Here is a 27,137-nt window from a genome sequence, read left to right on the forward strand (position 1 = left end):
GGAAGCTTGTCTGGAGCAATCCGCCTTGCATTGTGGAGAATGAAGCTTTTGGGGAGAAACTCTGCCCTAGGGAGGGCTAATTCACCATCTCTGTGAAATACAGTCCCTTGGGGGACCATGCTGGTCCAAGGTTACAATTCCTCTTCCCTTTTGCATGGCAAGAAAAAGTTGCAAGGCAACACCTTGCCAACCGTGAGATGCAAATCTCTGTCATTTCTGGAGGTAGCAGAGGGCAGGGCTTTGCGCTGGGACTGTGGTAGCAGCAGCGGTGTGTGACTGGCAGGAACTGATTTGAATAATTGAGTGTCACATCTCTATTTTTCTTTCAGTTTAGCTACATGTGCAATTAATTAAAATAATAACCTAAACGGTCTCCTGCTGGGGTTGTGTTTGCTGCTCTGCCTCAGTCTGCCATCAGCGCTTGCTGAAAGAATTTTATCGAGAGCTGCTTCTTGCTGAGAGAAGCTGGAGCAGAGAAAGGCTCTCCCAGCAGAAAGACCTTTAATGCTTGTCGTGTCTGCGCTCTTCCCACCCATGCTGTCTGAGTGGTGGACAGACAATAAATAGGGCTTTAATGTGTCACTTCCCACACCCTCTGCTCTCCCAGCACTTTGCCTGGTGTGGAGAATTACCTCGTCCATGTCATGGAAGATGTGGTCCCTGTCCCACATCCAAAACAGCCTGGTAGTGCTGCAGGAGGGCTTGTTGGGGGGTACCTTGAAATCAGGAGCCCGCAAGTGTAAGCACAGGAGAGCCCTGCATGTATGTGATGACAGAGACACAGTACAGGAATACAAGAACTGTGCTGCTGAGAGATGCCCCAGGACCACCCCATAGACTGTCAGTGCACCCAAGACCCCAGGCACCGAAGTTCTCCTCAAAGTGTCATCTCCTCTTCATATTAACTATTTCCACCAGCTCGTCACATATGTAGCTGCCTCCAGACCCCATCTGCACCATTTTGCTGCCTGTTCCCTTCCTCACCTCTGCTCTGTAGCCCAAGGCAGGCAGATGCCCTCAGCAGCCTTTGCAAGAGGAGAAGGCTACAGTGGCAGCAGGAGCATATTTTTAAAAAATCAGGATGCTTACATCCAAAACCTTTTCCTGTTGCCATGTTCATTGCTGGTACAAGAAATATTGTTCCCCTGTAGCTGAGTGCATTCACATCTCATCTTGTTCCTTTTTCCAGTTCTTTTTCTTCCCTGGCTGATTCCCTGTCAGTAGCCAGCACTAATCTATCCCTGACAGTCCTCTCCCTCCCTGCTTTACTTTTAAGGACACTTGGGATACAGGGTTGTGTACCATGGTTGTGAGCCTGGTGTCAACCAGCCCATCACCCCAAAACACCTGCCTCCTTATGGCAGATTTGACATAGGGTTTGGGGGCAAGATGGCAGGCAGAGCTGCCTGTCCTCGGATGGCCCTTTTCATCTGGGTTTGCTTGGAAAAGGTTGAAGCAGCCTGAACTAGACGGGCAACAGAAACTGACGTTAGAGATGAAAATGCCTGGCTGGCAGGAGGAAGATGATAAACTTGTCCAGAAGAAATTGAATTCAGATTTAGCTGAATGGGAAAGCAATCGAAATTCAAAGTTGGGGGTTTTTTTTTAAGTTTTTTTTTGCTTAAACCAACTGACCAAAGCAGATCTCCCAAGCTTTTAAACAGCATTCATAAACTTTAAGGTGAGTAAGCACCATTTTGATCATCTGGTCTGACTTCTTGCTTGGTGCAAACCTGGTCCTGCCTGCCAGCCTGAGGACTCGTGCATCAAGCACAGGACTTTTGTACCTCTTTTAGGAAAACAGCCTGTATTGATACAGAGACGTCAAGAGAATGGCAAGTCTCCCACGCTTTCCCATGGTCTGTAAGTGGAGGTTAAGCTGACTTATCAAGTCTTTGAATAAAAGGATGCCTCTTGCTTGCCCCAGAGATAGTGAGGACCCACTTCTGCATCCACTTCTGGACTCAGGGCTCACAGAGCCTGAAAAAATGTACCAGAAGAAAAAGACAGAAGAGAAGGGGAAGGAATCCAAGAGCCTGATCTTCACTGCTTGGCAAAATGCTCTCACCTCTCTCTTTTCAGCCCATTACCTGAAAAGAAGAGTTGATGTGCTTTTGTTTCCATCCCTACTTAAATTAGCACTGTGGGGAGAGCTACTAGCACCCAGCACACCTTGCCCAGAGTCCTGACCTCCATGGAGGCCTCTAAGTACAGCTGTGGTCTGCAGGGGAGGTCACTGCAATTATTTACCACTTATATACTGCAGCGAGTGACATGGCAGGAGCTGTTACACCCCATGGGCCAGGGTTAGACCACGTTCATAGCATGGGCTTAAAATGATGCTGATCAGGGGGCAGAGGAGGCATCTTTCCTCTGGCCCCAGCAGGATTCAGGTTCTTGGGTGGTGCTGAGAGGCAGGGAAAGGCAAAGTCCTAAATAGGGGTTTGCTCCCTGGCTGGCTTAGAGGTGTCAGGAGCCTGTGGGAAGAATCCAGCCCATGGGATGCACACATGGGACATTGCTGATTTGGGCACAGCCAGAGCCAAGCAGGACCAGTGATGGGGACAAGCTGGGATTCGGTATGCCAAGATCTGGGCTGTCCCAGCTCCATGAGGAAATTTAGTTGCTTCTCTGTTCCCTGATCTCTCCTCTTGCCCTTGCCTGCCTTATTTGATGAGGTGCATAACCTTGGGGGAGCACTGGCCTTACCAGCTGGCTTGGGGCTGTCTTCTACCCATCTCTTCTGTCTCCACAGATGTCCCAGGGCCATTCCACATGGAGAGCCAGGTCCTGTCCTGAGTGCACCCCTGCTGCAGCAGCTTGCACAGATCTGAGGAGAGCTCCCACACTCCTAAACCCAAGTACACGCTCCCAGAAGCAAAACTGATGCTCAAAACCTCTGATGGAGCAAGAGGCACTTGGAGGGGTGGAAATCAGTGCTTCTCAATTCTCCTCCTCCATATCACCGCTTCTCTCCCACAGGTGCCTGCAGAGCTTCTCACAGACCTCTGCATTTACACCATGCTGCAATGCCCAGCACCAGCCTTCCCCTTCCGTCCAGGCATCAGATCTAGCAAGGGTCTCTGTCATCTTACACTACAGAGAAAGCTTGTCTCATTTACAGGCTCCACATGCAAGGCATCTTTTATATTAATGCAGGGAAAGGTCTGAAAAAAACCTAGGGTTTTGGAGAGTTTTGTTTTTTTTCCCCTGCAAGCTCAGCCCCTCAGAGCTCAGCCCAGCCCCTGGCAGGCCGGGGGAACCAGCCCGGGCTGAGCATCGCCTTCCCGAAAAACGCACCCACCCCACCCTCGCCCCCGCAGCCGCTCGGCAGGCGCCGAGCATCGGCCGCGGGTCCCCGAGCAGGCCCTGCCGGGAGATGGCACTGCAAGCAAGGAGAACCACCCCGACGAGCAACCGGGGTGGCAGGAGCTGTCGAAGCAAGAGAGACCCTTTATTTGTATCTTCCCCCTTCTTCCCCTGAGACCCTGCTGGAAAAATATTCCTCTTGTCACCATCCTCGCCACTTAGTCGCGTTTTCTCTCACGCCAAGAGAAACTCACCGCTAACAAGGCGGAGCGTGCGCAAGGGATGGTTGGAAATAGCGGGCACATCTCTATCAGCATCAGAGCAAAGAGGGATGGAGGGGATCCCCCCTTAGAGGTTGGGGACAGCCCTCTCCATTCAGGAGGTTTGCAGTCTCAGACCCCACCTTGAAGCCTCCAGAGCATCAGTATTTCAACCGCAGCCTCCTCCAGCTCCAAAATCACCCCAAACTTCATGGGAGCTTTTTTCAGTTCAAACAAAGGAGCTGTGCAAGTACGACGAATTTCTCCCCTCTAGACGGGAAGTTTGCTAAAGTGGCTGTCAGGGAATCAAAATTTACAGCACCTGAAGTTCTGCTAACTTGCTGTTTCGCATCGAGGTATCGGGGGAGATGCAGATTTTTCTTGTTCCTCATGAGAGCTTGAATCTCCACCTGGATGAAACTGAGAAATTTCAGCAGCCTTTTGCGATGCCGGCCCAGTTTCCCAAGGAAATTTCATGGGCTTTTCTGTGCCTCGTCAGATTTTTCAACACCTTTCAGGAAGTCACAGCTGAACAGTTTTGGTCAGGATAGTTTTGCGTTTCGGGGAGAAAATTTGGACCGTTAGGTCTTCTCAGCAGATAGTTGTTGAACTCTCCCAGGACTGGTGTTTCTGTTCCCCAGTGGTGTATTATCAGGTAGCAAGGTGTTCCCAAAACAGGAGATATCACGCAAAAACAGTGAGAAGACACCTATTAGTTCTCTTGTGAAAACAGATGTGTTTGGGCTTAGACAAAAGACTCCTGGCTGAGGCTGTTTGAAGCACTTTTTTTTTTTAACAAAAACAAACAAATAAACAACAAAAATATACTTTTCAATTAGAAATTCTCAAAACTGAAGTTTTGAGAATAGGAATGTGTTGGTGCCCTTCCTGCTCTGAGGAGATGATAAAAAGCAATTATGTAATTTCTCTTAATGTCCCATTCTGGTGTTTTCGCAAATAAAGGGTCTGCTTCTCAGTTTTGAGCAAGAGCCAAATGAATCTACACAGAAAAAAAAAAGAGCCGTGTTAAAGGGTCACAAATGAAACATTTCAATGTGGGATAAACAGGCAGGTGTGCTTAACACCCTGCAATTTTGCCAGGTTGTGAGAGAGAAAAGCAAACATTTGTCCAATTTTGGTCTTGGCAGTGGTGAGGCTGAAGGTAGAGATAGCTGGAACATGGCTAATGAAGGAGAGGAGGTGGAGGAAGAGGAAGATGGCAGAGGACGCAGGAGCAGTGAGAAGAGGGTGTGTCTCTCCTTTGCTGGATAAGGGGTGTGTGGTGCGTAACTATGCCAGTACCATCTTTGTTAGTGACCACGGGAGTCATCCATCTTTGTCATACACAGACATGCCCCACATACAGGCACCAAGGAGCTATGGGGTGAGGATGGGGCTTAGCCCAAGAGGGTTTTGCTTGCTTGGGTGAGCTTTTGGGCTTATAAGAGTTTACCCTCCAGGCTAGGGAGGAGAAACACAGTAAATAATTACAATCAATGCATCTTTCAAAGACGAGGTCTCTCTCATTGAGAGCCAAACAGTGGGGGGCACAGGAACGGAGGTGGTGATGCCATCTCTTTCAGGCATCGTATTTGGGATGATGATTTCCCACTGTAGTTTTCCCTCCTGAATGCAGCAACAGGAGCTCATGGGAGCTGCTGGTGGAGATGGGGAGCTCTTCTTCCCCTGCTCCCCCTAACCGGCACTGATGTTTCCCAGGTGTTCCTGACTTGTGGAGTTTGAAAGAGTCACCTTTGATTTTTCCTGACATTACCCAGAATTTTTTAAACTGCAATATTATATTTACTCCAAATGTGGGTTTCTGGGGGAATCATGCTTTTCAGCTAAAGGCAAAAAGAGAGAAAGTGAAACAAAATCAATCTCCTCTCCCTAAAAAAATCCCCTTTTGAAAATGGTGGGGGCAGGGGTTCACGAATCCCTTACCAACAGACTTTCAAAAAGCAGCTCTTTCACTTTTTTCTTTTAAACACATCCTTTTCATGCTAAAAACTTCAAACCGCTCTAATCCCTGGCTTCTGCTTTCTGTGCAAGGAAGATGATTCGTGATAGAAGCCAGTCCCCCAACCAGAGCAAGGAGCCACATTGCAGCAGATGCTGGCCTGTCTTGACATGTTAATCCGCAGGGAGATCGCGGGGCATGAACCAGCTGTGCCAGCATGGTCCACAGCTTGGGAAAGGCTCACGCATGGCTGGCAACTGGTAGGGTTTTATGGCAGAGGTTCCCAATCCAGGTGAGAGCCACAACCATCAGGACATCCTTGCTCTCTCAGTGGTAATGGGAGCACCCCTGCCATGCATAAAAGGCTGCAGACCCTACGGTGGTTTGGGTGCAATCCTGTTACGGGAGGAACTGGAGGCAGGAAGCCCAGGATCCCTCCTGAAGATGCGCACAAGTCTCTGTGTGCCTCATGCCAGCCACATCCCGCTGGACACCTCCCTGGTCGCCAGCCCTGACAGTGAACCAGCACTGGCGCACCCCTGAAAGATGTCCTGATCCATGGGGGGGAAAAAAACTCCACCTTGCAAATACACAGGATTATGGTGCTTATTTCCCAGTTCCAGGAGCATTGCAATGCCCATCCTGCAATTCGGGGTATTCACGAAACAGAGACGCAAAACGTGATTGCTGTAAGGTCTCAGTTCTTGCCTGAGATTATGTGGGGTTGTGCTTGTGGCACCAAGGGAAAAAAAAGTGCTGGGGGAAACCTTTTCCAGACCCCTCTCCTGTTGTTCCTTCCTCAGAAAGACATATGTGAAAATGTATTTTAAATATGGCTTTCATTCCACGCTGAGCCTCTTCCGAGCGAGGCGCTGGCAGCAGTGGGCCATGTGCTGAGTGGGTGATGGGACGGCCGTTATTTATAACAGGTGTCAGGCGGTACTTTGTCATCGAAATCTTACCCGGCAGTAGCAGCGAGGGGTCTCACCATATGCCAATCTCTGTTTTCCAGGAGCGGTTTGATAACAGCCTGCACCAAACCTGACATCCTTGCTGCACGTGGAAACTTTACGGACATATTTTAGCTGACGGATGGACCTCATTCCTTCTGCGCCCCTCTGCATCCCAAATCATGCTAAGCACTCAGGTCCGTGATCAGGGTTGCATCCAAGGACAGGATTTTCTCCTGCGCAAACCTTCGCACAGATGTAGAGCCACATCACACACCCTGCCCCGGCTCTGGGAGGTCCCCACAGCCTCTCCTCGCTCACACCTTGCTGCGTGCGTGCGGCTAGACGCTCACCACCATCAGCCTTTCCAGGCAAACAGCTAACAGGCTGGAAAGCCACAGCCAAGTCCTGCACTTATTATCTCCATCTTTGTCTTTCACGCACACCTCCCACTGTTCCCTGCTATCTACACAGGAAGAAGTTTGGCAAATGTAATAAAGACAAGGTGAAGTTTTACATAAAATAATCGCTCCTGCCATGAGTCCTGAGGAATTTTAATCAGTCCAGGAGTACCGGCAGAATTCCTTTGCCTGCAATCTTTTCATGATCTTGCTTTCCCTTCTTGTTCCTCGTGGGGAGCATTTGCTGAGAAGATGATTAAATCGGGCTGGTAAAAACCTTGTCGGCTGCGTAGCTCCCATCTTTTCCTGCTTCTTTGCAAGATCATTTGTACTTTTTTCTGGCCTGCGGCATGCCAGGTCAGCTGCTTTCTTTGCCTACCCTGTATGTTTCCTCACCATTGTTGTGGGGTTTTTCCCCCTCCGGAGAATCTCTTTTGTGCAAAGGCGAGAGACAAGGCTCCTAGCTCAGCCTGCTGTGTTGTTGTTTGCCTGAAGTCCAGCAGGAATTCAAGGAATGGTTCCCCACGTCTCCTATTCACCTTGCTCCTGCTGGTGGCAAGGGGTCGGGCGAGGGAGCGGATATTTCGGGGAAGCCATGAGTGAGGAACGCAGACCTAGGGGCTGATGTGAACTCCAAGATTTTGCAGGACTGCAACTTGTCTCTCTGTTGCCTGCCAGTAGCTCAGTGTAGGAATTTGGGCATTTTGCTTTGAACAAATGATTCACCAGTAATCATTCAACCAGCCCTCCTGATGGTTGAATAATCTGTGAGTAATTTATTCAGATGTTTGCCATGAAGTATCAAATAAACAGTCTGGAAAGACACCAGGTCAGACTCTCACCTTACATATACTCAGCTCTGGGGTACAACCAGGCAAATGCTGTCCCCTGAGCTGTGACCCTGGCCGTCCAAGGGACATGTCTTGCTTTACAACTGGCCAGGTCCAGCCCAAAATATTCAGGATCTGACCAAGGCTCTGCTCCACCATACTCTCACCATGCAGCTGCAAAGAATCTGCTCTCCTGTTTGGGGTACCACTGCTGCCAGAGACAGACGGGCAGCACGTAATGGGGTAGTGATGCTTTCGGTGACAGTATCCCAATTAAACACCAATTTACAGGCTCATGAGGAGCCTCTCTGTTCTCCAACTGGCTCCCGCCAGGATACAGTGGGAAAAGCAGCCCATGGTGATGGCCTGATGCTGGCTCACAAGGTATCGGAGAATCATTTCTCTGGGTCCAGCTCTCTTCCTTGACCCATTGCTGCTGTGGCATCTTTCCATCCCCATCCCCACAAAGCCATCTGCTCTCCTGACACGTTTCCCAGTGGCACCTGAGTGCTGCTGCTTCCCCCACAGCTTTTCCTCCTTCTTTTTAAGCCCTGATTCTGGCTGAAAGTAGGGCTGGAGGGATGAAGCGAGTGAAAAAGGGGTTAGGGTTTTCTTTCCTATTCTTCCATTTCATGACTATTTCAATCTGGTCCAGAGCCTTTGGGCAGGAGGCTCGTTCTCCAGCTCTGCTGCAACCTGCTGAACAGCTTTGGACACATTCCCTCTCTGCTCCTCATTTTCCCTCCTGCTTTTTCAGGACTTGCTTATTATCTATCACAAATTCTACCAGAGCCTCAGCATGCTGGTTATCCTTCACAGACAAAACCAGTAACAATAAACAGATAATTTATTGTGGACCTTCGTCTGAGACAAAACATCATTATTTCCATCCAATTAACAGCAGCTTTTAGTAGCATCAATGAAAAACCAGACGAAACCTGGCTTCCACCCAGCCCCCTTCCTCTGCCTGTGTGACATTGTCCGCGTGAGGCCAGAATTGCCGGGAGAGGTGGTATCTTTAATTTGATCAATGTATATCTAGTTGGAACAAAACAGATTGGCTTTTGTAGGTTTGCCCAAAGATTACCTTCTCCTTTTTCGTGTTGTTTTTTTTTTTTTTTTTGCTTTAACAGGAAGATCAGGAATAAAGTTCTGTTGTTGTTGCTACTGTTGTTTTCTGCAGCCCAGGAGAAGTTCTGGGATGCCAGGGGAAGTGGAAACATGCCAATGGGAGTATTTCTCCGAAGTCCTCTCTGCAGAGTTTTCTCGCATGCGTTGTTTCCTGAGTCACCGGGATTTGTACTGGGAACACTCGGATATCTGGAAGCTGAAACCGCCCTTGCTGCCGACCCAAGAGCCGATGTCCAGGCAGCAGCGCCCTGACCCTGCCACAGCCCCTGGAGTGGGGGACAGGGCAGAGGACTCCTGTAATGAGTTGCAGCATTCCCCAGAGCTCCCCAAAAAGCCCCCGTCAGCACGGGTCTCTGTCCCTCGCCACCACCTAGTCCCTGGCAGTGTGCAGGCTGTTTCTCTATGGGCATTTGTCTCTTCCAGGCTGGGGAAGTAGAAGTATTTATCTGCATGCCGCCAGCCAAGCTGGGGATGTGGCCGGGAAGGGCTATGTCCCCCAGACCCCCCTGCCGCCTGGCACCTCCAAGCTGGTGCCACCACGGTGCTTATCGGCCTTTCCCCAAATCCCCTCCCCGGGTGTTTTCAGTTGCCAGTGGAGGCGGTAGACGTGAGGGGGAGCCAGGAGCCCTGGGAGGGTGCCTTCTCCTCCGCCTCCTGTCCACCCTGCCCTTCTTTGCCCCGGGGCCACTTGGCTGTCCTTGCTCACCCTCCCCTTTGGCTCCTGCTCCTTTGGCCTTGCTGCTGCTTTAATTTTAGCAATTCCTTGGAAAGAGTCATTTTCCATAACTCAGCTCACAGCGAAGCCCTCTGCCTGCCAGCTCTGCCTTCTCACATGTGTTCCTGGCGTGCCCCAGCAGCACACGCCTGCACCTGCCCAGCCAGGCCTGCCTGTCCCAGCCTCTTGCACACCAAAGCCTCACACCCGGCTCCCGTCCCCCCTCCTTGGCACGTTTCATCCTGGCACTCCCGAATTCCATCGTGCCATGGCTCGAGCGGGCACCTCGGCCTGGCAACCCTGGCCTGGCTGCACAGCCACCCTGCCTCGTCAGGAGTTGTGCACCGCACAAGGGGACGTCTGTCCTCTTCGCCCTGCAGACCCCCTGCGCGTGTGACAGTTCACAGTCTTTGTCTGCGAAGGGAAACAGGGCGACCCCACAGCCCACGGGTGACCCCGCAGCCAAGGAGGCATGATGGATGGGCACGGTGGGCTCGTTCAGCACGCACCGGAGGGGTCACGTTTGAGCGGGAAAGATGGGTGCATGTATGGGCAGACTGCTTTTGCTTGTGCACCGGTTGTGCAAGAGGGTGTGGGAGCACTGGCTTGCGCGCGTGGGGCGTTCAGTCGTGCAGTGTTTGTGTGTGCGGGTGTGCGGGTGTGCAGCGCGGTGTTTTCGTTTCAGTCTGCATCTGCGTGTGGTGCTTTGCTTGTGCACTCCGAGCGGGTGCTTGTGCAAGGGGGTGTGGCACTCACAAGCGGGGCGCGTGCGAGGATGTGCGTGGAAGCGTTAGTGGGGTGCTTTCACCGGGCTCTGCGTCTCTTGATGCGGGCAGAGTGTGTGGGGCGTGCACCCTGCGAGGCAGCGTGTGCGTGGGGCACTCCTCAGCGCGGTGTGTGCACGAGGTGGGGGGGCTGCCAGGGCGCTGCCTTCGCTCGGGTCTGCGCCTCGGGGTTGCGGTGGGAGGGGGGGGCGGGACGGACACACACACACACACAGGGGTGCCCTCTGCCCACGCAACGCAGGGACCGCGCTGTGCGGCTGCGTGCACGCGTGCGTGGCTCCGTCCGCACGGGCGCTTTCACGAGTGTGTTCCGCCGTGTACATTTGCACGGGTGGGGTGGGGTGGGGGGTGTGCGTGTCCGCCGGGGCCACTCGCGTCGGGGGAGGTTGGGGTGTGTGTGTGTGCGCGTGGGTGTGTGCGGGCGTGGGGCGGGCGCGCGCGGCGCGGCGGGGCCGGGAGCGCGTCCCCGGCGCTGTGTGCCGGGGGGTGCGGGCTGAGCTCATCGCTGGCTCCCCGGCGCTCCTTACCAGTGGCTTCTGCGGTCACATGGGTTATGTGCTGGAGTTTAAAAGAGCTTATAGCCCCCGAGCCGGTGCAGAAGCAGCCGGTGGTTGCATGGGGTAGAGCCGGGAGTCAGGAAGGCGCCGTGAGTACCGGGTGGTGCGGGGTTTCCATGTCCCCCCGTGTCCCCCCCCAAACCCCCAACGCGGGACGGAGAAGGAGGAGGGCGGCGGGGGGCAGCGGAGCGCCTCTGCTTTTCTGGGAGGGGGGAGCGCTTGCTCGGCCCCCCACCACTGCTGCGTCTAATGTTCCCTCCCGTCTCGCTGCCGCGCACCTTTCCCCAGCGTGCCCACGCGTGTCCGCGCCCCGCCGTGGGCCGCGCGTGTCACCCCTCCCCCTCGCTCTCCCCGCGCCGTAAGCAGGGGCGAAACGCGCGAGGAAACAATTTGGGCAAGTTCCCCGCTCCGCCGTGTGTGTGTGTGTGTGCGGGCGTTCCCGGCGGGGAAGGGATGGGGTGGGGTACGGGGTTGGGGCGTCCCTGGACACCCCCTACCCGGGACAGCGGGCCCCCCGCCCCCCGTTTCCCCAGCGGGGACGCTGCGGACAGCATCAGTTTGAAGGCTGGAAGGGACGAGCGTGCTGCATTGCATGAGCGAGGCTGGAGCCGAGGGTCCGGAGTGGGGGGGCGTCAGAGGGGCTTCTTTGTAAAGCGAAGACTCTGGATTTCCCGGGCGGGAGAGCAGACTTTTCTTCCCTTCTCCAAAGGTGCAACCTGCCCTTTCCCCTGCTGTGGCACTACTGATTTTTATTATTATTATTTTTGAGGGGCGGTTGTGTGATTTTATAAGAAAAGCGGCTGCATGGCGCGTCTGTGGAACAGCTCTCCCAAGGCTAGGCTGTTCATCCCGAGTGCGAGTACGAGGGCTGCTTTCCAGAATTGCATAATACACACCGATCCTTTTGCTGCACAAACTCCCTTACATTTCCAGATCTTGGTGACTTCCCCCACTGCGATCTTAAAACCGGGCTGGGACTCCAACCAGTGTTTGAGCTAATTTGTGCTGCCTTCACTGGGGACAGAACCTGGTCTGCATGTTTCGGCTTCCCTGGCTCCTCTGGCAGTTGTTTCTTAATCCGCTAAACTTTTTTGGTATAAAGATCGGCACTTCTCCTTCACTCTCTTAGAAAGCCCCTTTCTTCCCCACCCCACACCTATAGATGCATGCATAGAGTCGGTAGCGCAGGTTGCAGACCCTATTGCAAAGCTAATTGATTTCTTTTTCTCGTTCTCTCTGTGTTTTAGTTTGTCGGATTGTCCAGGAGGTCCTTTCCTCATATTGCTTTTTCCTCAGGAGTTTGCTGACTTCTGCTAGGGTTTTGCTCATTTAACTCTGACTGTGCTCACTCACTGTGCACGCACGTCACCCTCCGTGAGGGACTGGACCTGCACATGCCGATGCTGGTCCTGCTGGCTGTGTGTACAGGCAGGGACACAGGGACACTGGCTGCTTCCTGCCAAACACGCAAATATGTGGGAGCAGCCGTTCTTGCTCCCTGCTCTGCCCGTCTGTGAGGAATCAGAGCTTTTCTGAGATGGCTGGAGATGTGCAAGGGATGCTCGTGTCCAACCGGGCGTCTCACTGGGACCAGGTCCTGAGACCAGAGCTCGCTGGGGGTTGCTGGGGAGGGTGGACTTTTCCGAGATGGGCTGTGCTTTGAATACGAGAGCCCTGTGCCTGGCAGACTTCTTTGCAATTGCCCTTTAGAATAACTTCATCAGAGCCTGTTGTCAGAGCAGGCCAAGCCACAGTCTGACAATTGTGCATTATCTTTGATCTGATTTACCCCAAGACGACCCACTCCTGCCAAGGTACAACATCCCCATCCCCATGGAAGGTGCTCAGCACCTCCTGGACTTGGGAAGGAAGAAGCCCTGGTACCTTTTGAAGACACAAAGCTTGTGATGCACGTACATGTACAAATAACCATGCAGGCAAGGCTCAGCTTTCGGAGACGTAGCCGACTCTCTGAAGCCAGCAGCAGGAGTTTTGTGGGTGCGAGCCTCAGCTCCCGGCCGCTCTCAATTAATTCCCCGGCAAGCCGGAGGAATGCGTCCTGCTCCAGCTCAGGCTGGGGCTGGGTGTGTGTCTGGGGAGCCTGTCTCTCGGCTCTGTCGTTTATTATCGCTGCCGCTGCCATTACGCCTGACAAATGGGAGTTGCTGAGTAATGTGCTGTTTGTGTGTAAATATCTGAGTGCTCGCAGCTGAGCTCACTCCTGCGACTTTGCAGGAAGCCGTCTCAGCACCTTTCCCTTGTGAAGACCTGGGAGAGCACAGGCATCCATCTGCGGGGACCTTCCCACTGCTCCCGGCGGCTTTAGCCTTCAATCTCCGCTGCTTTCCTGCAAGCGTGAAGCCTCCGTCCTCTCGGGTTAACGTGGAGGCCCTGCTGCTTTCCTGAGTGTGAGTCAGGGGTGGGAAAGGGCTCTGTGTGTGTGTCCGTGCATGTGTGTATGTGCATGTATGCCTGTGTGTGCACACCTTCGTAGGCACCGAGGCACGGTTGCTCCCAAGTGTGCTTGTCCTAGGCAGAAAGAGTTTTGGGGACTTTGTGTGTTTTGACAGAGATGAAATCATGCACAGCTAGGAAAGGAGTTTTACTTTGCATTGTTGGGGGGATTTTGTTGGGGGTTTTTTTTGGTTTTTTTTTTGGTTTTTTTTGCCTACCTACTCAGTTCCCCTTCATTTCATCCCATCTCTGCTGAAGATGCTAAATTATTCCTTCCCATATCGTTTTCATCCCATTTGCAGATTAGCATCCAACTGATTCTGTCAGTACTTGCTCAGCTCAGCTAGACTGATCACAGCTCTTTTAATCTCCCCTTGTAAATCAATCCCTTCAGTCTCCTGATCATTTTTGTCGCTCGTTTTTCTGAAATCCCTCCAATTTGTCCATTTTGTGTAGGTGACGTATGCCTGGCCCTAAACATGATGTATACCAGGCATGGCAGCGTGAGGGAAGGACACCTCCTCCCCTCCCACCCCGCTGGGGCTTGTGATGCTTTGTCAGCACTGAACTGAGTTACTTCCCCATTATTCTAAGCTATAGTCCCTGCTCGGTGTTGCAGAAGAAAGCAGCATACCCAGGTCAGTGCCCTGGGGAGAATTCCTCCAAATTTTGGCGATGAGTGGATGGGGTTTGCTTGCATGCTGCTAGCCTGCGCTGGAAAGGGCTGGTGCTTTAGGTGCTTGTAACCTCGAGAGGTTATAGCTGAATGCGGAGGGATGAGCAAAATAAGAGTGGGCAAGCTGCATCAGGACTGGTGGGCAGGTGGGGAAACTGAGGCACAGGCTTAATGCATGTTTCCTGTGCTCCTGTCCAGCACACACCTCTTGTTTAGGTGCTCCACGAGTGGGGTCCAGTCCCAGTTGCACCCATTAGTATTGCAGCCAGCATGGGCATTTTCCCAGGAGATGTTGGATCTTGTCGCTTGGTCAGAGCAGGCTGCCAGGCAGGGATGCTGGGTTCTGGGATGGTTTTGTGCATTGCTTCTCGTGGTGATGGCCAGAGCTGGATGCCACAGGTGCTCTCATGGGGAAGAAATGGGCACTTTGTGCAAAGGCAGTGGTGAACTGTGTTCATGCACTTTAAAGTTTTGCCATCCCAAACCCTGAGCTCCTAGCACCGCACATTCCCGTTAGCTGGAAGGACCGTGCCCTTCCAGGGACCGTCTATTTTTAGGAGCAGTTGTATTCTGGACAGTGTCCACCGCAGATGCTCTCTGCCTCCTCCTCCTCCTCCTGGCCCCTTGCCAGGGACACCGCTCAGGCTATCTGCCGGTGAGGCAGATCTCGTTGGGGCTCTGCAGGACCCTTAATGGAGGTGGCAGCGGGCCGGGTGCGGGGATGCTTTGGGGGACTAACGCCATCCCAGGGGTGGTCAGGAGGACCCTTCACCTGAACTATGGGAAATAGCATTTAACTGTGCTGGGCGTACCAGCAGAACACGGTGATGGTTTTACTGTGGGATGAGTGGCATTGCCTGGGCTGGGTGGTACCCGGTGCCCGGTGCCGGTCCATTCGCCGGGATGACACTAGGGGGCACGAGATCTGCTGGAATCCCGTGGTCAGGGATGGGGAAGAAGGATGCAAAGCCGCTCTTGACCCTCCAAGCTATCGTCTCCCTGCACATTTTGTAGGGACCCGAGTGTTAAACCCCAAGGGCTGCACCAGGTCACCCGTCCTGCGGCGCGGGCAGGATGCAGGTCTCCAGATGCTCTTGGACCCGTGCGTCGATGGCTGTAGGAGCAGCAGGAGTGGTCAGCCAGAAACATCTCCAAAGCAATGGCCAGAGTGCCAAGGAGCGTCCAGGGAATTTGGGAAAATCCAGGAAAATGCCTACCATGGTTTTAATGCCTCTCTGGAGGCATTGTCCAGAGCAGGGATTATGTTAGATTCAGGGTAGGCTTTCAAGATGAACCATGCTATGGTTTCATTTTCTGCTGGATGTTAAGTTCACATGTGATGTCTCCTCAGGGTCACGTTTTCCCAAAGCAGCAGAAATTTTAGAGAGTCTGATTTAATGAATGGTTCGGATCAATCTGAGAGATGGTGGGGAGGAGTGTGTATATATATCATATATATGTGTCCATGTATATATCCAGGTAGGGTGCAAAGAATGTGTTTTTGAAGGTATGTTTATGCATTTCTGCATACATTCAGCTGTAATATTGTCTTCTGTCCTTAAAATCTATTATTCCAGCTGTGAATGCACGTATGTATGTTAAAACACTGTATACTGGAGTCTCTCTTGTTATAACAAACCTTGCGGACAGCAAATAAAGAGACATTGTTCTCATAGCAGGCTTGGAAGGACTCAATATTTATCTTCTATGAATTTTGATAGTTTTTGTTCAGCATGTTTGCAGTTATGATGGTGGGGGTTTTTTGCATATCATACATTAAAATTTTGCACTAGTGGGAAACTGAAAACATTCAGATTGTTTCAGTTTATTCATTACTTAATGAAAACAGAAATCAAGCTTCTGGAATGAAATGCTGATGCTTGATAACATTCTGGCGTATTAATTTCTAAATGTTTTGGGTTTTTTTAATGCCTTCTGTCACTCCTTTGCTGGAGCACCACTTCTCTTGCAAGCCCCTAGGCAATATTTTTAGTAGGACACTGACGCGTTGCAAATACTCCCGTTCTCCTAGAAAAGGCTTTGCTGACTGTTGTTGAAAGTAGCACTAGGATGGCTCGAAATGAGAGATCAGAGGAGGATGATGCTGCTGCGTCAGTGCATTTGCTTTGTGCCTCTGATGGAGGTTTTGTGTCCGGCCGTGCAGGCGTGTGCCTATGCGGATGCGAGGGCACTTCCCCAGCTGGTTTCTGAGCCAGGGCTGAGGACCAGGGGTTTATTTATTTTGAAATGCCTTGTGAAGTGGAAGGAGGTCCGGGAAGAAGTGCCGAGTCTACTTTTAAGTCAATTAGGGATTGTATCTGAAGGCGTGACATGGTTTGATGAGGAGAGGGTGATTTGTCTGAAGACGTTACCTAATTACAGGGTATAGTCAGGGCTCTAATTAGCCGTGACACCCTAAAGATGTCATCGAAGCCCTCTTGAGGCACCACTGATCAGATGGCGTGGCTGTGAGCTGCCTGGGCAGCATGGCCGTGCGTGGCTGGGGCTGCTGCCCTCCATCTAGGAGGCAGCCCAGATGCCGGCACGAGAAGAAGCCGTTTTCCTTCAGGTGACTCGTGATGCCCTCCAGGGCTGCTGCCAGCATTGAGTGATGTTCATAAAGTCACAGAATGAAAGGAAAGCTGCAGCAGATAGAAAAATTAATACTAGCGCCCATTATGTGGGAAATCTCCTTTCTCTTTTCCCCGAGGGGGGATTGCTTTCTGCTGCTCCCTGCTTGGGGGAGGCTGGAGGAGGAAGGCTGGAAGGGCTTGCGATAAATGATGCTGCACTATAGTCGTGGCTGCATTTCCAGCAGCTGGTGGAGGGATCCTGACCCCTCTCTCAGTGTTGCCTTACAGATGGTACATCGGATCGACTGAAATCTGGCTTGCGTGGACCTGGTTGCATTTAAATACTATGCAACACACCCTGTGAGGGACGGAACTGGCAGGGGAAGCGGCACAAGAAATGCTGGGTGAGAGGGAGAGACTGCTGGAGAGGCTTTGCCTTGATGCTGGAAGTGACTCGCAACCTGGACCTGCGCTGACCCAAACCTGGGCAGTGGGGTGGTTGGTCCCTCTCCGCAAGGAGGGACTGGGGGCTGCTTTGGGGCTGCTCTCACTCCCTGCTTTTTATCCATTGAGTCAATTGGTCTTTATTAAGCCAATTCACTCTTCACTGCAAGGAGGAGATGGTATGAGTTGCCGATTCCCACCAGCTATGCTAAGAGCCAGTAGGAGCCAGTTGGAGCCAGAGAGTTGGCTGGTGGATGAGCGTGGAGAGCAGAGCTGGTTGTCACTGCCAGCATCAGTGAGCGAAAGCATCCTCTCCCTCCTGAGGGCTGAAGTCCCCACCACTGTCAGAGCCCTCAGAATTGCCAGGAGGCTTTGAATCCAGTCCCTCAGCACCCAAATGTCCCCTGAGGGCGATGCTCAGCTCTGGGAGTAGCAGTGGACATCTCAGACCTCCTTGGGAGGAAGGAGCTACTATTATTCCTGGTTGGATGGGAAGAGAAGAAGATCCTCGGGGCAAGGCAGGGTCAGCTGTGTGTTTTGTCGGTGCTGTGAGCAGCCTCGGTCTGCAGAGGGACTGCTAGCCAGCTTTGCTTTTGTAGGTAGTACCAGAGACCCCCTAAAGCAAACACACAACCAGGCACATCCCTGTGCTAGCAATTACCAAGGGATGCGCCTGCTTTTAATTACGTGGGTGTTAAGCCAGTGAATGCATTTTGTTCACAAAGTTGTAGCCTGGTATTTTCCTACTTCCCGTGGTCTCTAGTGGTTTACCCAGTCTCTGGAGCACAGGTGAGAAGAACTTGGAGATGGGATGTAGTAGCTTGTAGGACCCTGCCGTGGCTGTGCGTGGCTGACCGATCCGTCTGTCCCTACTCCACACTATTGCCATGGCTTCTCTGTGCTGCAAGGGGGGGACATGGCATTTTGGGGTGCCATGCTACAGATGATGGATGGGAGGCAGAGAAGGTAGCTGCTTTTTGACCGCTGCATCTTCCTTGCTCCAGAAATAGCTTCTTTCAGGGCGACCACCAAGGCATCTTAATGCTATGTGCTTTGCAAATGCCCAGCAGCAGACCTGCAGATGAGCCAGGCTGATCCCTGCCCAAATCGCTTGCAGGCATGGCAGCTATTGCAAGCTGCATGGGATCATCTGTGAGAGGTGTAAAGTTCCCTTTGCTGGAGCTCCACAAGCTGAGCAACGCAGAAGGAGGGATCTGCTGATGCTACCAGCATGCTTGGAGAAAGCAGGCTGGGCTGGGTTCCTCGGGGCCAGGCGCGAGCATTCGCTTGTGAAATTAAACAATATTACATATAATAAAACAACCTTGTGTCTGATTGGAATATAGGTATGCTCTCTGCATCATGGTTCTTTTGTCCATGCCCTAAAAAATGCAGGTGATAACGAGGACTTACCCTCTTCTGTGGTTAGAGCATGGTTCTCAGATGCAAAGGGCAGGCAGCCCGTGACAGACTTTGCCAATGTCTGATTTACCCTCCTCTGGCCTCCAGTCAAATAAGGGCTGGAAAAATAAATACATTAAAAAGAAGGAGAGAGAATAAAATGCTGCTGCTCTGAGATTTGATAAAAAAAAAGCTCTGTCCAGTCCTTCAGGCTTCTCACTTAGCAAAGAGCTCTAGAAATAAGGGCAAAGATGCACCCAGAAATAACTGTGAGTTTGGGAAGGGGACAATTTTGTTCTGGAGGCACTTGGACATAGTGCATTTTGGATTTTTTTTTGCTCCCAAAAGGGTGGGTTATTCTTGCTCCCTGAATATGAGGCCCTTCAAAGCTGCCTGGGATTGCTCAGCTTTGAAATCCTTGCCTATAACCTGCCCTCTTTCCCCGGCACGCTGAACGCCTGTGTCAGTGGGAGGCTGTTCGATTTGGGAACCGGGCTTGGGGTGGGGGGTGGGAGAAGTCGCGCTGAACAGCGGTGGCTGTTTTTTCACAGCTCTCCCGTGCTGCATTTCAGAGCGGTTTCCTCTCACCCCATACCCTGGACATGTGTGGGGCGGCCGATTCCCCACACGTGTTGCACAGATACGTTTCCATGCTGGCTCTTTGTGCCTGCCCACCTATCTGCAGCTGGGGGAGCTGAAGCCGCTCTTTCTTGTGATTCACAAAAAAAGGTCTCTCTCTGGATGGAGTTGTCTGTGCTTTTATTGACTTGGTTCCGGGAACGACAGAGGGTTTTCCGTCTCCTGGATGCATGATTTCTGCACGGGCTCCGGAGCAGGGGTCGGCTATTGCTGCTGCTGTGTTTCCAGCCCTCCTAACGTGATTAGTTTGACAGGCCCATTGGGTATGTTGGCGAGTCTAGTTTTTATTTCATGCACAAAAGTAAGTACAGGGCACAGTGCACCAGGCGATGCTGAAATCTATGCTGGAGGGAGCACATTGGCTGTACAGTATCTTTGGCCATGCCACAGATGTGCTGTGCCACCTGGCAGAAACCTCTTGCTCTTTCGATGGGGCATTTCTGTACATCCCAGCTCTCAGAACATTTTGGGATCCCCTCCTTTGGCTACGGTTGGAGTTGTTAGCTGCCATCAACCATTTCCTATTCGTACCCCCTTCTTGCTGGGCTCTGGTTTGGTGCGTATTGCTCTCTCCCAGCAATGCTGAGACACACCAAGTTCATAGGGCTTGTTTAGATGGGATGAGGACTGGGACGGGGGATCACTGATGCTCCATATCCACACTCTGCACAGGGCTTTTTGCTGTATAGACACATGTTTGCTTTGGATCAGTGACTTCAAGTTCATCTGAGCTTGCTCCTCCACAAAGCAAGGACGAAGAGTAACTTCTCCAACAGCTGTGGTAGGTCCCTGACTTCAGGGGCATGTGGTATTTGTGCTTACTAGTTTTGGCACATCTTTACCTGCTGTCAGGTCAGCAATGCTGTTTTTTTCCAAGAGGGGTTGCCTCAGGCACAGGGAAGAGCCAGTCATGGACCGATGGCCTTGCTGTCTGCCCAGGGCTGGCAAAGGGAGGAGAAGATGATGTGACTCGCCCAGGTCAGAGGTGTCAATGGCAAAGGAAGTGGGTGGATGATTTTGACTTTCCTTCTCACAGCAAGGAATTGGGATGGTCTGATCTGTATTTGGGTCTAGGACCCAAATGAGGTTTGGCTTATTGTACATCTGCATTTAGGCTTGGAGAATTCCTCAAAGCTGCTCACTATTGGACATTACCAGGGTCAGCCTTTAACCTTGCCATGACCTGGGGTTGCCGGGAAGCATTATTGCCTGCAAAGAGGGGAAACTGAAACCTGGAGCAGCTTTAGGATTTCCTTGAGGTCCCAGAGCAGAGCTGGTGGCAGAAAACCAGATTTTTTGAGTTGCTGACAGCTCATGCCAGCTGCGGGACACATTAGTGCATACTCTGTGTAGACCAAAGCAGGGCATCCAGCTCTCTGTGCAGTGCTGTGTGCTTATCTGTCTGTCCGTCTCCAGTTCTGGCAACTGAATCCCTGAGATGACATTTAAAGGCTTTACATTTATTCTCTCTTGCCAGTTCCAGATCAAATTTGCTGAGTTGTCAAGCTGAAGATGCTTTTCTCCTAAGTGCTGGCCCTGCAACAGCTTGCCCTGCTCCATCCCTGCATCAGAGGAGTCCAGCTGGGTTCCTCCTGCCGCTGCTATCACTGGCAGTAACGCGTGAGGGCTGGAGCAACAGTTCAGCTGGTGGATGCATGAAGAGAAACAGATTTCAGCTTCCTTTTTCCCCTGTTGCTCAGGCCATGCTGGAATCAATTGGCAGCGGGTGTTCAAAAGCAGCAGACGGAGCCAGGGCTTGCACTGGAAAAGAGGTGCTGGGATGGAGAGGGCAATATCAGGGGCTTGCATGCAATCCCTTCCTCCTCCTCCAGCCTGCATCTGACCTAGGTCTTAGTGGTGAGCGTGTGTGCAATGAGCTGGTGGATTCTCAGTAGAGTCCCAGTGGGCTGAGAGTCTGCCTTGAGACAACCAGGACGAGTGACGCCAATCAGTGGCTTGCCAGCTGGATTTCAGCAGGGAAGGCTAGTGCTTGTCCATGCATGATGAGTGATTTGCTCTCCTGTCCCCCGAGGCTGTCACTCGAACACTTTGCCATGCTCTGCTGACAGGGAGGAGCACTAGAGGATGCCTCTGCTACTGCTGTCTGCCTTGGGGACAAGCACAGACACGTGTCTCCAGCTGGAAGTCAGCTTGGGGAGCAGAGAAACCTCTCCAGAATATGCATTTGCAAGCTCTGGTGCACCGTAGGTCATAGTTCCTCCCAGGCAGTCGCAACCTTCTGCCACCGTGGGAACTGGGAGGAGAGGTGGCTGGTCTCGGCACCTGTTTCCCATCAGGAGAACGGGATGATGTCACCTCTGCTCTGGAGCAGCTGGTGCAGAGAGCCAGGGGTGGCTGCAGGAGCTGGAGCCATCCCTTGGTCCCAGCACCAGCAGCCAGCTCCAGCTTTGGTCCTTATGGCATTTTTGCAGGTTTTCTGCCGTATAGTTTTAAATCTACCCCTTACTCTTGTGCAGGCCTCCTCCCTGCTCTGGCCTGATTTTAAAGTCAGTCCTGAGACAGATGTATTTTACTCGGTTTTGCCAGGCTCTCACCTCCCACTTTACGCTCACCAGACCCTGCACAGCATCAGGAGCATCCTGAGCAGCGTTTTCCAGGAGAGATGGCAGTTTAGAGGGTACCACATAACTCAGTAGGGTGACGCTGGTTTAGCCCAGCCAATGGCTCTCATGTGGCCCTGACACTCACCGCCGTGCCTGTGGAGGACACCAAGCAGCTGCTTGACAGTGGAGACACGAACTGACCTGCATCTTCGCTTTTAAGGGCAGAGTCAGCAGATGTGGATGGAGCAAGGCTGTGACACAAGCAATTACAGTCTTGGCTTCAATGACCAGAAGCCCGAGGTTGCTCCTGTCACCCAGGCTAGGAGATGGAGGAATTTAATTGTCATTTTAACTTCTTCCAGAAGTTGCTCGGATGCCTCAGCAACAGACAGCTTTCTAAAATTGAAAGGAGGGGAGAAAAATAAAGGACCTCTCCTTCTGCTGAGTCCTGGCTCGTTAACCAGATGGTGGGACGTGCTCCCTGGGGCTCAGGACCATCTCTCTGAGGACACCCCTGGGCACGGGCGCGTCCATGGAGCAGCAGGGCTGCACATCCTTGCTTCTGCAGAGGTGGGATCTGCCCTAGGTAGAGCCTCCACTTTGGCAGTGCTCGCTTTCAAAGCCCTGCCTGCTCACTGTCCCCCTGCAGTTGCTGCTGTGGACATTAATTTTTCCCAGATTTCTGCTTCCCTTTGAATATCTCTGCTATGGATCATTTTCCTTGCATGTGTTAGCTGGTATTTTCCCAAAGCTGAACCCTGTGCTATTTCCTGCCTGTCTTTCTATGATTTCTCTTGCTCCCTTTTCTGTTATGCCTAAACCCACCTTGTTCTTTGTTTCTGCTCACTTTGGAGGAGACTGTTTGCCCTTCTGGTTCTAAAAGTTTGCAAGAGGGGAGGAATTGGCCACGTAAAAGAGGAGAAATCCTGCCCACCTGTGTCTCACATAGCACCTCTCCAGCTGGAGAAAAGTAGCTCCAGTCCCCTGATAGCCAGGGTGGGAGGATAAATCAGGTGTTCTGGGGGTGGGGAGAGCTCTGTTCGAAGGGAAGGTCTGCAGGGCAGGAGCAGGCTGCTGGGGCTGGCAGGAGTTTGTGAGGGCTGTGGGGTGATGCTCCTGGCTGCCATAGTGACCAGAGGTAAGCTGGGAGCTCCTGTACTGGGGGGGGTCTGAAGGGTAGGGTGGGCAGGCAGAAAAATAGGCAGCTTTAGTAGTGTCTTTCCACAGTTCTCTGTAGCTTCCTGAGTGGAAACTTATTTTAGGCTTGGAGTCATCTCTGTGCAATGTATTCCTCTAGCTGTGTGTGGTGCTCAAGCTGAGGCTGTACGGGGAGTGTGTGACAACTTTTTTGTAGCTCCTTGTTTAGGTCTTGCTGCCTTAATTGCTAGTTGTAGCTTTTATCTCTTCCAGCTGCTGCTCTTGGAGTTTGTCTCTCCTCAAGGAAAGGCAAATTGCAATAAGTGGGACAGGATTATTGCACACCTCCCTGGCTCCCACTGTGTGCCCTGAGCTGGGGATGGAGCATCCCTGGTATTGGGTCCTCCTGCTTTCCTAGTTCTCATGTAGCTGTCTGTGCCGTGGCACCCCACAGAGGGTGGGCAGCCTTGTTTGCAGGAGAAGGCAGAAACAGGGAGGTTTCCAAGAGAATGGAGTGGATGGGGTGGCTTTTCCCACCTGGAGCAATGAGCCCCTTCATGCACCCCTTTCTTAGACCTTGCCTTCCTTGCACCCTTCATCAAAGTAGCAGGACAGCGCTGCTTTTCCCAAAGCCTGGTGCAAGAGGAGCACCACCTCATGCTACAAGCTCGGGAGCCAGACAGCAGCTTAAAGACTAAATATATCCACTGCTGGAGCTCTTGGCTTCTACAAAAATAAATCTTACGGAGGTAACTTTTTGCTGTGCGGTTCTCAGGGCTGGCTCTGCTGTGGTTTCCACTGAGATAGCATTTGGCTAACACAGCCAAACATGAGTGGAACAAGCCTGGAGCTGTATAGAAAGTGATAAGATAAGGCAGGGTTATGATTTGCCTGTCTGATCCTGAGGCTTTGTGCATTATTTAGTGTGTGTAGCAGGAGGTCAGTAGCCTCCTGATAATTTTCATTAGATTAGTTGAGAGGGATAATCACCTGCTCAGGAGGGGAAAAAAAAAAAAACTTGACACTGTTTGTTCAATAGTTGGGGTTTAACTGAAAATAAATAGTCTTGTAATTATAAGGACACTGTCAAGGTCAAGAGGCTCAAAGCTTCACTTCTCTTTTCCTCTGGTATGTTTACAGAGATCCTGCAATTCTTTGTGAGACTTTTTTTTTTTTTCCTCTCTTAAATTCAAACCGAGAGCTTCAGAGCTCTTAAAGGAAATTCAACACTTCCAGAGCAGCGGACGTGAGTGGTGTTCCAATAGCCAAGTGGTGCTTGTGCCCCGCTGCAGCTGAGTGACCCCATGCTAATGAGCGGCACGCTCACTAGTGAACTGGGAGTGCCTGCCACCAGCCCAAGCAGACCTAACCTGGGGCAGGGATGCTCTTCCATCCTCACCTGTCCTCATTTGTGGGATGGATCCAGCCCAGAAGACCGGGCTGCACAGCGCTCCCTGCTAATGCAGCAGAGGGTATCCCTCCTTGGGAGCAGTCAGCCCAGCGTGAGTGACACCCTGTTGAAATGAGAAAGTGGGTTAGCTCCTGGGGATGACTCTGCTGCTGTAGTTAGTTGCTGCCTTCAGAGAGCCCGGGATGGAAGAGGTGAGAGTGAAGCTGATGCCCTCATTAGTACCAATGGGCTCTACAAAGGGGACTCTGCTAAGGAATCAAATAAGGTATTAAAGCTGGGGTTGGTGCTTCTGCACTGCTAAAATGCCTGCCCTTTTTCACACTAGAAATGGCTGTGCTTGCTGTTTATCTTCCTCAGTTGCATGCAAAAATGAAGCCTGGAGGAGTCTTTGTAATCTTCTAATCTGGCTGGCTGCAGGACTGACACTTGCTGGGTGAAATCTGGGCACGGCTTGCAGATGCTGAGGGTAGGTTCAAAGCTGGTAGTGCCCAAAGGAATGGAGAGCTTTGCTGTGTCCATGTGGGTGCTGCGTTCCTTGGCAGTATGTTGCGATGGCCTGTAGCCTTGCTTTGAACCAAGCTGATGTAGGCAGACAAGCTAGTGTATTGAGCCCTTGCTGCTCTTGGGTTGTGTTTTTTCCCCAGCCTAATGGTCCATAAGTTGGGATTCTTTGTCAGCAAAGCTGGTGCGGCTCATGCTCAGCCCATCTTCGCTAGGAATCTGCTATTCTTGTTCCCTGTCATGGGCTTTGACAGATGCCTGAGGGAGAGCGAGGGCATGGCTCGGCCTGATGTGCCAAGTGACTGATGGTGTGGCCTGATGACTGACGCCACGCGTCCATGGCAGGCGTGTGGGTGCTCCCTTGCTCTTCCTCTGCGGGAGATGCGAGGAGAGGGGGCTGCCTTGACAGCTTGTTTTGAAAGCAAAATGACTCCAGAGCTGGATTCTTCTTCTTTTTTTTTTTTTTTTTCCCTTCTCCCTGCATTGTTTCCCCTGCACCTTTTTCTTTTTTTGCTTGACAGAAAAAGCATAACTCGTCTTTTTTTAATTGGTGCTTTGTGACTGTCTCCTGCCAGAACTCAGCAGAGAGGGGGCTGGCTGGATCAAAACGACTCAAAGTTGGGGAAGCTGTTACATGTCTGGCCTGCCTGTTTAAAACAAAACAAAACAAAAAAAAATGAGCTTTTATTTCTTCCCAGCTGTAAGCCAATTCCTCATGCACCATAAAAGCCAGGCAGCGAATGCTGTAAGGGGTTGTAAGCCCTCCTCAGAAGACAGCGCATTGGAGGAGCCCGATTGACGCAGAGAGCACACGGCTGAGTGCCGGTGAGATGGTGCACCGCACGCTTGACCTTCTGCTGAAGGTGGGGTTTGGAGCATCTAGTTGGCATGCTCATGTAAGGCTTCAGACTGTTTCATGATCTTACAAATAAGACCTGCCAGTGTGTGAAACGCGCAACAAATGCATCGCGAATCAAGCGGGGAAGCACTCTGCACTCGTGCTGGCAGTGGGGCGAGCAGGTCTGGCTGCACTGCCTGTTCAGCGGTGCTTCCTACATCAGCAGGGCAAAAGTAGGGTTAGAGCAGTGTCCCTGGCTCTGTGGGAGAGTCCCTTCAATTACCTTGTCTTAGTTTCCATCTCTGAACATCTGCAGTGATGTGAGGCCAGGTAGCATCTCCTCAAGGCGGAGGTGGCATATATGGGAGGAAGCCCATGCCCTTGTGCTGTCTTCAGGCTGTAACTCTGGCAGAAAATAGCAGAGGATTGCCTGTGCTATGCGACCTGCTGGAGCCTTTGCAGGCTGGGCTCCCCCTGCTCTTTGCAGAGCAAAAGCAGCCAAACCGTTTGCTGCAACATGTGGCTGGTGCCTGGCTGAGCGCTCCTCTCTCCCACAGGCTGCAGTTCCTCTCCTGGACTTCTGGAAGGGGCTGGTGTCTCCTAGTGCTGCTTGTTCCAGCCCTGCCTGGTGGGATGGTTAGGTCAAGAGCCCTTCCTGGGTAATAGAGGTTCCCTCCAGGTAAGTCAGTCCCTGTGAGAGGGAACAGCAACAAAGTCAATTGGTCAATTGCTTGGATTTTTAATTTATTTATTAATTTTTTTAATTTGTTCTCTGCTGTGGAGTTTGCAGGTTCTTCTGCCCTTCTCCAGCCAGAGGCAGGGGCAAGGCAGCAACTTGCATCTTGTTTTGGGGGTATGGCCTAGCCCCGCTGTGCTGTGCTGTGTGATGGGCACCTGAGAAAGTGGGATGCTTGAGGAGCTGGGTGCAGCAGGACGTGCAGATCGGTGTTACAGTTGATGCTGTTGGGCTAGCGAGGTACCTTGGTGAGCAGGTGATGGTCATGATGGGGGTATAGTGGCTCTGGAGGCATCTGAAGGGAGAACTGGGATTTCTGCTTGTGCTGAGCTGAACTGGAAGTGACAGCCAGGTCTTCATGAGGAGAGGTCAGAGTGATGCTGCTGCAACTTACTCGCACAGCCACTGAAGGTGTGTGAGTGGAGTCTTCTTAATGTCTGGCAGGTGCTTGCCTACAGAAGAGAGGGGAAAGGGCTGGAGCAGAGTCCTGACTGGACATTGTCCTTGGTGAGTGGTGCTGGTTCAATGATCCGACCCCACTCTTGAGACAGGCAAGGAGGTGAAACACTATCTGTAAGAGACCAAACCCCTGATGGGCTGGATGTGTTGTGAGAGATGGGGATGTTTAGATTGTGGACAGGGCTGGATGCCCAAAGGAAGACATATTTAAGGGAAGCAGATTTCTGGGGCTTGTTCCTTATATTTTCTGTGGGAGATTCGGACCCTCTTATGGGAAGGAAGTAAAAACAAATGGCAGCTCTATAGCAGTAAAATCCTAATTTGCTAAATCATCTTGTCCAAAACTGTCTGCACACTGCATGTAGGATTTGTCTTCACTTTCTTGGGACTGGTCCAGGCATACTCC

General features: G+C 51.9%; 1 protein-coding gene across 4 annotated transcripts in view; it reads left to right on the forward strand.

Annotated features, from left to right (window-relative positions):
• Positions 1-10,859: 10,859 nt before the first annotated feature.
• The window catches only part of CNTFR (ciliary neurotrophic factor receptor), a 201,614-nt gene continuing 185,336 nt past the window's right edge, over positions 10,860-27,137 (forward strand). For 2 of the 4 annotated variants that reach the window (XM_086770535.1, XM_086770536.1), the window contains exon 1: positions 10,860-10,987. In XM_086770535.1, coding sequence (XP_086626661.1) covers positions 10,895-10,987 — 93 coding nt within the window. In that variant the 5' untranslated portion in view covers positions 10,860-10,894. Of the gene's footprint in view, positions 10,988-13,148; positions 13,307-26,093; positions 26,216-27,137 lie in introns of those variants that run through there. The other 2 variants (XM_086770538.1, XM_086770537.1) reach the window with 2 other exon arrangements.

This window comes from Chlamydotis macqueenii, chromosome Z, assembly GCF_036417535.1.
Source record: "Chlamydotis macqueenii isolate bChlMac1 chromosome Z, bChlMac1.mat, whole genome shotgun sequence".
In the NCBI taxonomy this organism is placed as follows: domain Eukaryota; kingdom Metazoa; phylum Chordata; class Aves; order Otidiformes; family Otididae; genus Chlamydotis; species Chlamydotis macqueenii.